The sequence below is a fragment of the Lipomyces arxii genome (genome assembly GCF_038497795.1).
Source record: "Lipomyces arxii strain Phaff 12-163 unplaced genomic scaffold V1512scaffold_4, whole genome shotgun sequence".
Classification (NCBI taxonomy): Eukaryota; Fungi; Ascomycota; class Lipomycetes; order Lipomycetales; family Lipomycetaceae; genus Lipomyces; species Lipomyces arxii.
The window spans coordinates 871,408-883,407 of record NW_027117703.1 but is presented as its reverse complement, the minus strand read 5'-3'; the positions used below and the strand labels follow the sequence as shown (position 1 = coordinate 883,407).

The window sequence follows — 12,000 nt, the reverse complement described above, 5'->3', positions numbered from 1 at the left end:
TGTGGGTTAGGGTACATACAAATTTAATTTTACTTTGAATTTGCTTAAATCTGTAGATTTCTGTATACACAAATTTTATACTCTAAATAGAAAATAATATTAAAAAACAATTGATCTGAAAAAACGAACTTACCGTTCAATCAGAAGTAAGTGGCGTTGTAGCTGGATGTGGCCTGTTCTTTGTTCTCTTTACTAGTATGATCTCACTCTAAGTTCATTCTTGTGCCACTCTACGAGCTAGTTTTCACCTTTGTATTTCTTGCGGTGACTGTCATTCTACCCTGCTAAAAATATTATGGCAGAAATAACTAAAAAAAAAATTGTTATAGTTGGAGGTGGAATGTTCGGTACTGCTCTTATTGCTAAGTTTCGGGACGCACCGGTATCGGCTGTAGCAAATATTTACATCACACTAATAGAACCTCGCGATGACTTCATTTATATGCCATTAAGCATTCGCAATTGCATTGAAGATGTTACTGATGAGTTTGTTAAACCATATGACAAACTTTTTGCTAGACGACCGAGTCTCGGTGAGGTTAAGAAAGGTCTGGTTGTCGGAGTCGACCAGAGTCGCAAAATTGTGCAACTAGAAAGTGGTGAGGAAATGCAATACGATGTTTTAGTATGCGCTTTCAATGAGACTGAACGAGCAGAACTAACATCTCTTGTAGGTGTTAAGCACTGGAACAATATACAACAACCCGAGCAAAATTCCGTTGACTTCGCACGATGAAATCGTTAAATACTTGACCGCGCAACGAGATTTGATTGCAGATTCGTATCACATCATCATCATCGGGGCAGGCACTACCGGTTGTGAGTTAGCCGCTGAAATTGCAGACAGATTTCGAAGCAAGAAGAAAGTCACAATTATTCATTCGCAGTCGTTGCCGTTGTCAGACATTTACTGCATCAAACTTCGCCAACTGGTATTAACATATCTGCTGCAGTCCCGTGTTGAGGTTCTGCTGAAGTCTAGAGCTACACCCCATGAAGACGGGTCAGTTACTATCGTGCGTCAAGGTCGGAATGGCGAAGAACCCACGACAGAGACGAGAGAAGGTAACACTATCATACTAGCCAATTCTGCACGTCCATGCACAGACATGTTCCCTTTCGAATGGAAAAACGAGAAAGGCTTTGTTAAAGTGAAACCAACGCTGCAATTGACCGAGGACGACTCGATATTTGCAATAGGTGACATCACCGACATGCCAGACGCGAAAACTGGCTTTAAGACACAGCAGGCTATACCAGTTGCTTACGCAAATATCATGGCACTACTAAAAGAAAAGACGCTGAATAAGCAATACATTCCACAACCTGAATCGGTCGCATTGCAAATGGGCAAATGGCGTGCAACAGGTCAGACTCATTTGCCTCTGATAGGGCCGGTTTTGCTGCCTCAATTTGTTCTGTCTGCAGTTTTAAAAGAAGACGTTGGTGCCAAACGCGGAGTCAAAGCGGTTGGTTATTAATTGCATTTACAGCGTGAATCACAGCGCTGGACTATAATATTAGTTTTACGATACTCATTATAAAGCTGATAACATTTAGCAACCAAATCCATCGCAGTAAAATCAAAACAAAGTCTATCTCAGCAAAATTAAAAATGGTCTATTGTCCCAATCTAACTTGAGTGTTCTAAAGCCTGCAACTGAACAAGTTCATAGTACTTTGACTTGTTAGCCAAAAGTTGCTGATGGGTGCCGGACTCTACAACAACACCATTTTCAAACACGCAAATCATGTCCGCGTTCTGAATCGTGCTAAGTCTATGTGCAATGGCAATAGTCGTGCGACCCTTTGCCGCTGCGTCAAGAGCCGCCTGCACGATTTTTTCCGATTCGGAGTCAAGAGCAGATGTCGCCTCATCTAGGAGCAAAATTTTAGGGTTTCTGATTAGGGCCCGTGCAATTGCAATTCTTTGCTTCTGGCCACCAGACAGCAGCGTTCCCTTGGTTCCACAAAGCGTGTCATATCCATCAGGCAACGAAATGATGAAGTCATGGATGTTTGCTTGTTTGCATGCAGCAAAGATTTCTTCGTCCGAAGCGTTCTCAGATGTTCCAAACAGAATGTTGTCTCGAATCGTGCCACCATACAACGTTGGCTCTTGCTGGACCAATGCAATGTTTTCTCGGTAAGCAGAAATGTTGAACTCATTAATATCCTGGCCATCCAACAGAATCTGTCCGCTCAGAGGTCTGTAGAATGCTTCAATTAAACCAATAGTGGTACTTTTTCCACATCCAGACGAACCGACAAGTGCAAGATACTGTCCTTTCTTGACAGTCATGTTCAGACCTCTCAAGACAGGTACTTGTGGCCGAGAAGGATACCGGAAGTGCACATTTCGAAACTCAATCGTACCCTCAACGTTCTCCGGAGTTCTGCCAGCAGTGCTCCAGACATCAATCTTAGGGGTAAGATCAAAAACTTTCTTTAAGCTGGCTGCAGCGACTTTGGCTTTACCCATATCGGGAGCATAAGACATGATCTGGCCAGCACCCTGAGCACCACCAACGAGTCCAACATAGGTGATGTAGAACTGCAGCAAACTGTACTCGTGCTCTCTGATTCTCGTGCTCCCATACCAGTACGCAAGACCAAAAATGAAAAAGACTGTTCCTTGAGAGACACCGTAAAGCATAGCCGATTTGTTTGTCGACTTCAAACTCAAACGGTGTTGTTCCACAATAGTGTGGTGATAGCTTGCCAAGATGGTCTCTTCGCGAGTGAGGGACATGATGGTGCGAATTGCAGACACGGATTCACATGCAAAATCGTTAGCTCTTTGGTTTGCTCGTTTGGTGATTCCCTGAAAAGTAGCCAAGACCCAAAGACGGAAGAACGCACCGCCAAACAAGAGCGGCATTGTAGCCATGCACACGAAGCCAAGTTTCCAAGTAACAGCCAGTCCGACGACGATGCCGGCAAGCATTGTCATTGTGCAGTTCATAATCTGGCCAAAACTTGCTCCAGTAAGACCTATATTCGTGTTAAACAAATTAATCTTGTGGCACTGAAATGTACAAACCCTCAATAGCTTGAGCTTCGCTAGAAAGCTTAGTAGTAAGCGAGCCAGTCGTGTTCTCGTCCTTGTCAAAGAAAGCGATATCCTGTCGAAGAATTTGCCTGAAAAGCATCAACCGAATTCGTCTAACGAGCTTTTGCGAAGTGTAAGAAAAGATGTACTGTGATATGGTAATAGACGCGGAGAAGATAATCGACAGCATAAAAAATAATCCCGCATTTAAATCGATGCTTGCAAACACGGCATCATAATCAGGAATAAGAGTGAAGGCTTGCACAGCCCCTCCATAAAGAATTCCGACTAAAATGAACACAGCTCCGTTGTTGACCGACAACAGCATTCCAATAACGTTCAAACCAACTTCCGGCCGACTGAGCTTCAAAATGAACCTAACAATTTCGGACGTGCTATAGTTCGACTCATCAACATCCTGTTCTTCGCTAGCATTTGCAATGATTCGGCTGGAGATGGATGACACGGTCTTTGTCTTGGCTAACTGTAACTTCTCTTCAACAACAATTTCCTCCCCAAAATCTTGAAGCTCTTCTGCGGCGTCGTTCTCTTCGACAGCTTCGATATGCTTCTCAATCTTCTGTCCTTCAACCAAATCAAAATATTCGCCCTGCAGGTCAATCAACTCTTTATGCGTTCCAGACTCTAAAATCTCGCCTCTACGCATGACGACAATCCTATCAGCGTCCTTGATTGTAGAAAGGCGGTGAGCAATAACAATAGTAGTTCGGTTTTTGGAAGCACGATCCAATGCATCCTGAACGACACCTTCGCTCTTAGTATCCAAAGCTGAAGTGGCTTCGTCAAGAAGTAAAATGCGAGGGTCAGACACAATAGCTCGGGCAATCGCAATTCTCTGTTTCTGACCTCCCGACATTAAAAATCCACGCTCTCCAACATTTGTCTCTAGACCTTGATCGAACGTGTTGATGAATGACATCGCATTGGCTTTCTCGCATGCCTCAATGACTAGTTTGCGCTTCTCCAAATAGCTAGCATTTTCGTAAGGAGTGCCAATAAGTCCGTGGGCCACGTTTTCAAAGATAGAGCAAGCAAACAGAGTAGGTTCTTGCGAGACCAGTGCAATTTGCTGTCTCAACCATCTCAAGTTCAGATTTTTAATTGGAACGCCATCCAGCAAGATCTCACCCGCAAGGGGAAGATAAAATCGTTCAAGTAGTCCGATAATGGTACTCTTGCCCGAACCAGATGCACCGACAAGTGCGACGGTCTTGCCAGCTGGAATCGTGAGATTGTAATCGTTCAATACGGCAACATTTGGACGAGAAGGATAAACGAACTTGATGTTGCGCAGTTCAATGTCACCTTTTATGTTCTCCAACTTTCCACCCTCCTCCACAGACGAGTCAATCGCAGACTCACGATCAATTGTAGCAAAGATCTTGGCTGAAGCAGCAACCGCACTAGTGACGCTTCGGAAATGCGGTGAGATGTATGAAAGAGCAACGGCGCCTTGGTTGGAAAGCAGCAATATGCTAACGACATCGGCAATCGAAGCTTGTCCTCTCTGGATAAGTCTGGCACCTTGCCAGAACGCCAGAGCATCGTTGTTGAAAGACGCAAGCCAAACAAATGAAGTCGTCAAACCTAAAGCAGCACCCGCTCGAATACCCCAGTGTTCGGTGATCTTGAGGTACTTGTCATATCCAGCAGCAAGACGATCCTGAATGCCAAATGCGTGAACGTTTCTGATACTGACCAAAGTTTCTTCGGCAAGCGTACCACCCACCGCGTAGCCTTCTCCAGACAGCTTATAGTATTTTTTCATCAAACCAGAAGAGACAAAAAGCGAGACAGTGACCGCGATAGCGATACTCAGCATCATGAACGTAAGAATATACGATCTTGTAAAGCAAACAATGTAAACAGTAAAAAATGCTGAAAGATTGGCAAGAACATAGCACACTTTTTCAGACATGCCTTCTTGGATAAGAGCAGTGTCACCAGAGATTCTTGTTGTAATCTCACCGGATCCGAGTCTATCAAAATAGCCAATGTTCTGCTTCAAGGTTGCCGCGAGATAGTGTTCACGGATACGTCCAGACAAAACCTGACCGCGATCAATAAAGACATAGATGGAGAAGTAAGATAGCACAATATCTGCAATACCCAAATATACAAAGTACCTCGACGCGTTAATTGTACGGACAGATGATTGCACTCAGTTGCACTTACAAGATCTGCTTGTTGACCTGTCTCTGAAATTCATAAGGGGATAAATACTCGTTCATATCTGTTCTAGTCATGTTATACATATCGTATTCAGTGGTATTGTATGAGTCAAAACTGTAATATGTTCCATTGTCCTTGCTGTAAAACCCTTCGGTAGAGTTAAAGTAGTAGTCTTGTTCAAAGTTATCCTGAGCCGCGTATGTCGCAAATAGTTGTGTTAATCCACCGAAAAATACAGAAATAATTGGTCGAATCGTGCCCTCAACGCATGCCACGATACCAGCGAAGATTAGCAAAATCGCATCACTAGACGTAGCATATCGATAGAGAGAAAAGAACGATGTGTTTACTTCAGGGACTGTCACCTGATCGCGAAGAATTTTCGCGTCTTTTGGTGACAAATGACTGAATTCATCACTTGGGACGTCAACAAGTGCGGACGACTCTGAAGCTTCAGCAGAGCTTTTCACAGACTGAGCTTTGACTAAAGGAGTCTTTTCGTCATATTCCTTTTCTTCACCCATTTTGATTGATGCTGATAGAAGAAGCAGTAAAATGAGCGTTGCTGTTCAATTGCTCAGAATGTGGAACAAGCGAAGCAGATCATTTGTATACTGCAACTTTTCAGTGTGAGAGTAACATACGAAAGATAACAGAAAAGGTGAGAGTTGGAACTTAGTGCGGCTCCCAGTAGATCCGTGCAACTCCGATAAGATACACAAGAAGCTTATCCAAGCCCGGATAAGTACTTAAGAAGTCCGTGTGTATACGCTTGATTGTCTTTGTCTGAAACAGTTTTTTATTTTGATTAAAGTGGACTTTGGCGAATTAATTGTTTCCGTATTCAATTGTATAGTTAATAATTGCAATGAGATTTAAGATAAGGTTTAACAAAATTAAAGTTTTAATGATCTGCTCGAAAGAAATGGGGATATAAGGTTAACTCCACACAAACCTAAATCTGTGAATAAATTATCAAATTGTCGGCGTCTTGTTTACTCTTTGACCAGTTTCAACTTCAACTACAAATACTTCTATTTAACAATGTATGTCTTTTATAAAGATTTAAATAGTAACTAATAATTAAATAGGCATCGTGCTCTTTCTCTTCGCTCACATACAAACGACAACCAGCCCGGCTCTCCGTTGGCTGCAACAACTTTGTCCCTCTCCCGGCCGACTTCTCCGCGTAAGTTTCTACCTCAATCATGGGATCAACCGCTCGGAAAACTTATAAAGTCATGGGGTCCTGTAGCAGCGCATCATAGGTCAGCTGCACTATCTTGTAGGTCGACTGCTCATTCACTGTCTTCTTGGGGTGATCAGACCGGCGACGATGCTGTATCAGATGTGGCCGATAAATTTGGCGTTCTGTTAGCTGAAATGGCCAATATTGAAGAACTATATTCGGAAGAATTAGAGGAAATTAAGCGTATTTTTAGGACTATCCAGGACGTGGAAAATTCAATCCGTCCGGCAAAGTCGCATCATACTAAATTGCGAGATCAAATCAACAAAGCATCAATCAAACCTGACCCTGGTCGAAAACTAGAGCAGCTTGAACGCGAGTTTGTACGGTCTGAAGCTGAGGTGCTGGTTGCGGACGCACAACTTTTTAACGTGACCAGAGAACAGCTGAGAATTGCTTGTCGCGCTCAGCTGGACGCGCTACAGGAACGGTGCGAGAAGGAGCTCGTGTTAGTCAAGTATGGACATGAAATTACAAAGTTTCTGGATGGTGATGTGGTTGTTCCTGGCCAGAATTTATGCGAGTACAGAGGTGATACCAAGACTAGAGAAATACTTGGGTTAGTAGACGCCGAACTAAAACGTTGGTGTCCAGGGACTTATGAGGACCTAGAAGAATCTGATCATGAGGACGAAAATGCTGCTATTGGACATTCTGCTGCCGCTACTACTGCTGCAACTTCTGCTTCTGTTACTGCTTCTATGATTCTGCGTAAATGATTTTCTTTTGCGTTTCAGATTTTTATTGTGTCGTTTTCTTTGCTGTGCTTTTCTTTTAATCTTAGGGTGTTGTAAAATTCAAATGTGCAGTGTATTCCTTAAAAAGACCCAGTTGAACTGAAAACGCAACCAACCTTGCCGTAGATATAAAAACAAAAAAAGAGAATCTATGTACATGCCATCTTTTAAAATGACTCGCCAACTTTTCCAAAACCCTACTCTGATTGTCCGCCCGTAGTCAAAACAAACTCTTCTTCCTCTTCATTGGAAGATGAGAATGCTGGTGGTGGTAATTTAGCGATATTGCTGTCCATCGACAACTTTTTACCAATTTCGTAAAACGAGATCATGATTGCGCACGAAACTGAAACCTTCATGATTCTCGGACCCAGACCTTTAAATAAACCCGATATGCCTTCTTCTTGCACAATTTTCTTCAGCAGTGGAATCATACCGTCCATAGCTGGATCACGACTCTTCAGCACTTGCCTCCGTGTCTTGCCAACATCAAACGGCGTTGTCACAAATGCGGCAAAGGTACCGGATAATGCGCCAGATGCAAATGCCTGCACAAATGTTTCAGCCTCACCTAGTACTCGTCCACTGTTGAATCTTTCAAATAGTTGTCGAGTCTTCTCGTAACCCATCCAATAAACCGCAGAAAACGGCACATCTCTCCAAAGTGTTAAAGTCAACCCACGCCACAAAGTACTGATGCCCTGCGTTTGTACCATGACCTTTACGCCGTCCCACGTCATTGCAAATGCTTCTCGTGACGAATGGATAATGTTTTTGTTTGAGGATGCAACTGATTGTAATCGTGTCCGAAAGAGCTCCAGAGGCGAAACAACAGAAGATGCCAATGCTCTGGCCACGCCGCCAGCCAGCAGAGGCGCCAATGTGTCGGACTCTGTGGGTATGTTATGCCGTAAGTGATCGTATCCAACGAAATAAATTACATTTGAAGGCACGGTCATGACCAGTGTAGGAGACAGCCCACGCCACAAAGCAGGGAAGCCTTCGTTTTTTGATATTTTCAGCATTCCATCCCATGCACCTTTAAACAATTGTTGCCGTTGAGCATATTGTTCGGTTGCACATTCATCAAAATGAGAAACCACACAATAGTCGACAGACGACGGCATAGTGAATACGTCACGACAGCAGGCTGTGACGCCCAGATCTGCGCTTGCAAGTTCTCGATTTATTGTCCGAGGTAACGGATATGATCTGAACTGTGTTTGACTTTGCTCTGGAGCAACATGCACACATTCTTGTAGCTGTAATCTTACGCGTATAACATCAAACGGAGTAGCTAGAAAGTGTGAGAATCAACCCCTGTCGCAGATCGATCAGATACACTTACCAACCAAAGAATTGATCAATGAACCCGAGCAAGCAGCTAGCATGCGCTGGAATGTAGTAATATTATCCTGCTCTGCACTTCGCCGTGATGCAGCTGTAGAGGAAGCACTCATTGTTAGTAGTAGGATATGTACTATGTGGATATATGTTAAGAGAGATCAAGCATCGTATGCTGACAATCATTCAAAAACCAGTCAGATTTCTCCTATAAATCAAAAAAATTCACAGCTCTAGTATGTCTGTACAAGACACTCCTTCCAACAATTCGCAGCCAACTGACACTGTAGCGGATCCTTTGCTGTGAAAAAGTTGAAATTAGACTCCACCATACCACAAATATTGTGGACGCGGTTCCACACTATATCCGCGACACAAACCCCTTACTGCATACATACGGAAATTGCGGATCAACTTTTAACGTCGAGCTTTTATCACGACAGGCACAGTGCAGAACAACTTGTTATTTTATACCACAATTGACACGTAAATAGAAACAAAAAGGGACTCTATTCAAAACACGACACTATTACCGTACACAACACCCTAACATCTTCCTTTACCCTTTTGCTATGTTCGCATCTCCACAATCTCACCCAGATAATAATGGAGAACCAAAACCAGAAACCAAAAAGAAAGCATAGTAAACTCTATAAGGAATAAAAACTGAAAGAAATTGTGTCGAGAGGTAAACAAGAAACGAGAAAAAGAGCAATTTACATGATAAATGCCCGGAAGTATTAATTGGGACTTCATTTTTAGTATGTGCATTAGTGACAGTTTATATTTCTGTCAATATATTTATATTTCCGTGACCTTATGACGCCCTAGGATAGTTAATACAGACTATATGTAGGAGATATTTGCACCCTTACTTCGACACCAACCAACTAGCGACCGCGTCGACATTGGTTGACTCCTTTGCTGAGATTGAGTAGCAAGATACTTCTCGATCATCCACACTTCTGAGGTCCATGGCATCGATAACACTGTCGACATCGTATGCGTCAGGCAAGTCGTTTTTGTTTCCCAATACCAAGACCGGGATTCCTTCCAACGAAGGTTTTGAAACCAATGCCTCGAACTCCATACGAGCAATCTGAAGTGTCGCTGGATCTGCAGAGTCAACGATGAATCTACGATTGAGTTAATCGTCTGTAAAATGAAGAGCAAAAGCCTTACAATATAGCATTCACGCCCTTGCAGTATCTTTCCCACATTGATCGAAATCGAGGCTGACCACCAAGATCCCAGCTATGCCATTAGCACTAATCACTGTTACAGAGTATTGTATCGCACCATTTAATGGTAACTCGTCCCTTACGAACTCGCTTCATGGAAAATCCAATTGTAGGAATTGAGCTGATACCCGTTATTAGTGTTGTTAGTTATCATATAAATTGACATACTCCGATGTGAATTCACCACCCTGTGTGCTTGTAAATATAGTAAACTGAAACATATCGAGCAGTACTGACCCCAAGTACGCGCAATAGCGACGTTTTTCCTGCATTCTGAAGACCCAGCAGGGTAATATCCATCTGTTATGCTGTTAACATGTTTATGAACCTGTATTCAAGATCATTTTACCTCTGAAGACCTATAATGCGTCAATTAAAAGGCATCATGAAGCCAAGCAAATAACATACCAGAACAAAGAGAGAATATACTCATATAAGTTCCAAAACCAAGACATTTCGTAATTTTAGTATAAATTTCGTCTTTAAATAACGTATTTTAGAAGAATTCGCAAGCAAATCTGGTTGTTTTGCAATGTGAACACTTTGAATTGAAACGCCGGATTTGGACTTTAGCTTTAGACAGCAACAACAAGAAAAGCTGCAGTATATAATTAGTCTTGACCGAGCAATTAAATAATTATATAGCTAACAATAATCTAAACACTATAATAAAATAATTTGAAGGGATTAGAATTAAGAGTGAAGTTGGTTAAGGTCTGACGATCTGTGAGTTTAAGTGCAGCTTATCGGTCTAAGCTTCGAGAAGTACTGATGGGACATTTTAACGGGATGGGATCATCACCAAAGCGCTCAAGAAGAATTTACATAACACAATTAGTTCGAACTGGACTTATTAGTTCTCAATTTATCTATATTAATTAAAAGAATTTTGTTGAATATTTTATGGGCTAATTTTTGACTGTAATAGTAAAATACAGATTATGCTGATCATGAAATAACGTAATTTGTACGTACTAGATTATACTATGACAATCAAGTATTAAACAAGCACTTCGTCGTACGTTCTTAAAGACCCTGAACGTATTAAAAATACGTAAGACACTTTATAACAAAACACTCCTTCTTTGACAAGCAGACTGACGTCAGTTTCTGTCACGGCTGTTCGGACTGACGCAGGTTTGTTTACTTTTATGATTTTTTTCACTTTCGCAGGTCTCCGGGGAGTTTAGTAGGACTTACCCTGACTTCACATAGCCATCTGGTCTTAATTGCTCATGTCTTTACGTTTAGCACTATGAAATACTGTCAATTAATTAATATAATCAGATATTACTGGATTTTTCCTTAATCGAAAGATTTAAATGACCTTAATGAGTATAAAATAATGTTGGCCGACGGTGTTCGAGAGCGCGGAGAACTCCCAGCTCTGCTCGGTCAAACGCGTCGACGCGCGTCTCGCATAGTCTCACGGTGCATGGAACATGCACAGTCAACGTCAAAGCCTGAAATATATAAACCGTAGCTGATTCCTAAATTATGCTAAATATCACACACAAATAATACACTTACACATACGATATTTTACGATGTATCTTCCATTATCTACTTATCCCTCTCAAAATGGCCAAGATCTTCCACCTGAGGTTATCGATGCCCGGGACAATTTCCTTGCAGGTACCTTTATCACACTACAATATTTCTATATCTCTCTAATTGAATAGCACTTGGAGACTGGAACAAATGCATGGACATCACGAACTGCAAAGTAACAGCTGTGCTTGGAATCGTGCTTGCAATCACTGTCATTCTCTCGGTCGTATTTTTCATTGTCAGAGTCATGTGGTTCGGTGCCACAGTTCCATGTCGATTGTGCTTTTGGGCTTGCAGCTCTTCTCGCCGCAGAGAGCGTCGGGTCTTGCTCGTGCCTTCAAACCAATGCTATGTTGCCGAGCACATGCACTATACTGACCATCCTCAAGCATCAACAAGCAGCCAAAAGCAAGCTCCGGCCACCGCAGAGTCCACGCAAACAGTGAGACCAGTGAAAGGCAGCGCGTACCCGCACCCAGTGCCGAATCAGCAAGCCTTTTATATTGACGACTCTGCTGTTAACTCCCCAAGAGAATCAGGGAATCCTCCAACCTACGACACTGTCATTAAGGCCTATCATGATTAAGGTCAAATAGCCATTTGAATTGATAGTGAAACACAAAATCTGCATAC

The 12,000-nt window shown here is 42.4% G+C and overlaps 6 protein-coding genes across 6 annotated transcripts; 3 read left to right on the top strand and 3 right to left on the bottom strand.

Annotated features, from left to right (window-relative positions):
• Positions 1–68: 68 nt before the first annotated feature.
• V1512DRAFT_127772 (uncharacterized protein) lies at positions 69–1,634 on the top strand. Its single transcript, XM_066912947.1, has 2 exons — positions 69–625; positions 675–1,634. The coding sequence occupies exons 1-2, from the start codon at positions 296–298 to the stop codon at positions 1,479–1,481; spliced, it is 1,137 nt and encodes a 378-aa protein (XP_066772821.1). The 5' UTR covers positions 69–295; the 3' UTR covers positions 1,482–1,634.
• V1512DRAFT_260763 (P-loop containing nucleoside triphosphate hydrolase protein) lies at positions 1,508–5,885 on the bottom strand. Its single transcript, XM_066915933.1, has 3 exons — positions 5,249–5,885; positions 3,044–5,199; positions 1,508–2,994 (listed from the first exon to the last, which is right to left on the bottom strand). The coding sequence occupies exons 1-3, from the start codon at positions 5,767–5,769 to the stop codon at positions 1,634–1,636; spliced, it is 4,038 nt and encodes a 1,345-aa protein (XP_066772820.1). The 5' UTR covers positions 5,770–5,885; the 3' UTR covers positions 1,508–1,633.
• Positions 5,801–7,213, top strand: V1512DRAFT_275224 (Eisosome component PIL1-domain-containing protein; the record flags this gene model as incomplete). Its single annotated transcript, XM_066917817.1, has 2 exons — positions 5,801–5,874; positions 6,337–7,213. The coding sequence occupies 2 exons, from the start codon at positions 5,801–5,803 to the stop codon at positions 7,211–7,213; spliced, it is 951 nt and encodes a 316-aa protein (XP_066772819.1).
• A 9-nt stretch (positions 7,214–7,222) lies between these two features.
• V1512DRAFT_236523 (mitochondrial carrier domain-containing protein) lies at positions 7,223–8,997 on the bottom strand. The gene is made up of 2 exons (XM_066914122.1): positions 8,580–8,997; positions 7,223–8,528 (listed from the first exon to the last, which is right to left on the bottom strand). The coding sequence occupies exons 1-2, from the start codon at positions 8,689–8,691 to the stop codon at positions 7,429–7,431; spliced, it is 1,212 nt and encodes a 403-aa protein (XP_066772818.1). The 5' UTR covers positions 8,692–8,997; the 3' UTR covers positions 7,223–7,428.
• Positions 8,998–9,019: 22 nt separating this feature from the next.
• On the bottom strand, positions 9,020–10,639 carry V1512DRAFT_223093 (P-loop containing nucleoside triphosphate hydrolase protein). Its single transcript, XM_066913756.1, has 9 exons — positions 10,467–10,639; positions 10,225–10,414; positions 10,166–10,175; positions 10,054–10,116; positions 9,985–10,004; positions 9,875–9,937; positions 9,758–9,829; positions 9,451–9,711; positions 9,020–9,402 (listed from the first exon to the last, which is right to left on the bottom strand). Exons 2-9 carry the CDS (start codon positions 10,269–10,271, stop codon positions 9,393–9,395), a joined length of 546 nt encoding a protein of 181 aa, XP_066772817.1. The 5' UTR covers positions 10,272–10,414; positions 10,467–10,639; the 3' UTR covers positions 9,020–9,392.
• Positions 10,640–11,363: 724 nt separating this feature from the next.
• Positions 11,364–11,953, top strand: V1512DRAFT_252412 (uncharacterized protein; the record flags this gene model as incomplete). Its single annotated transcript, XM_066914712.1, has 2 exons — positions 11,364–11,451; positions 11,499–11,953. 2 exons carry the CDS (start codon positions 11,364–11,366, stop codon positions 11,951–11,953), a joined length of 543 nt encoding a protein of 180 aa, XP_066772816.1.
• Positions 11,954–12,000: the final 47 nt, after the last annotated feature.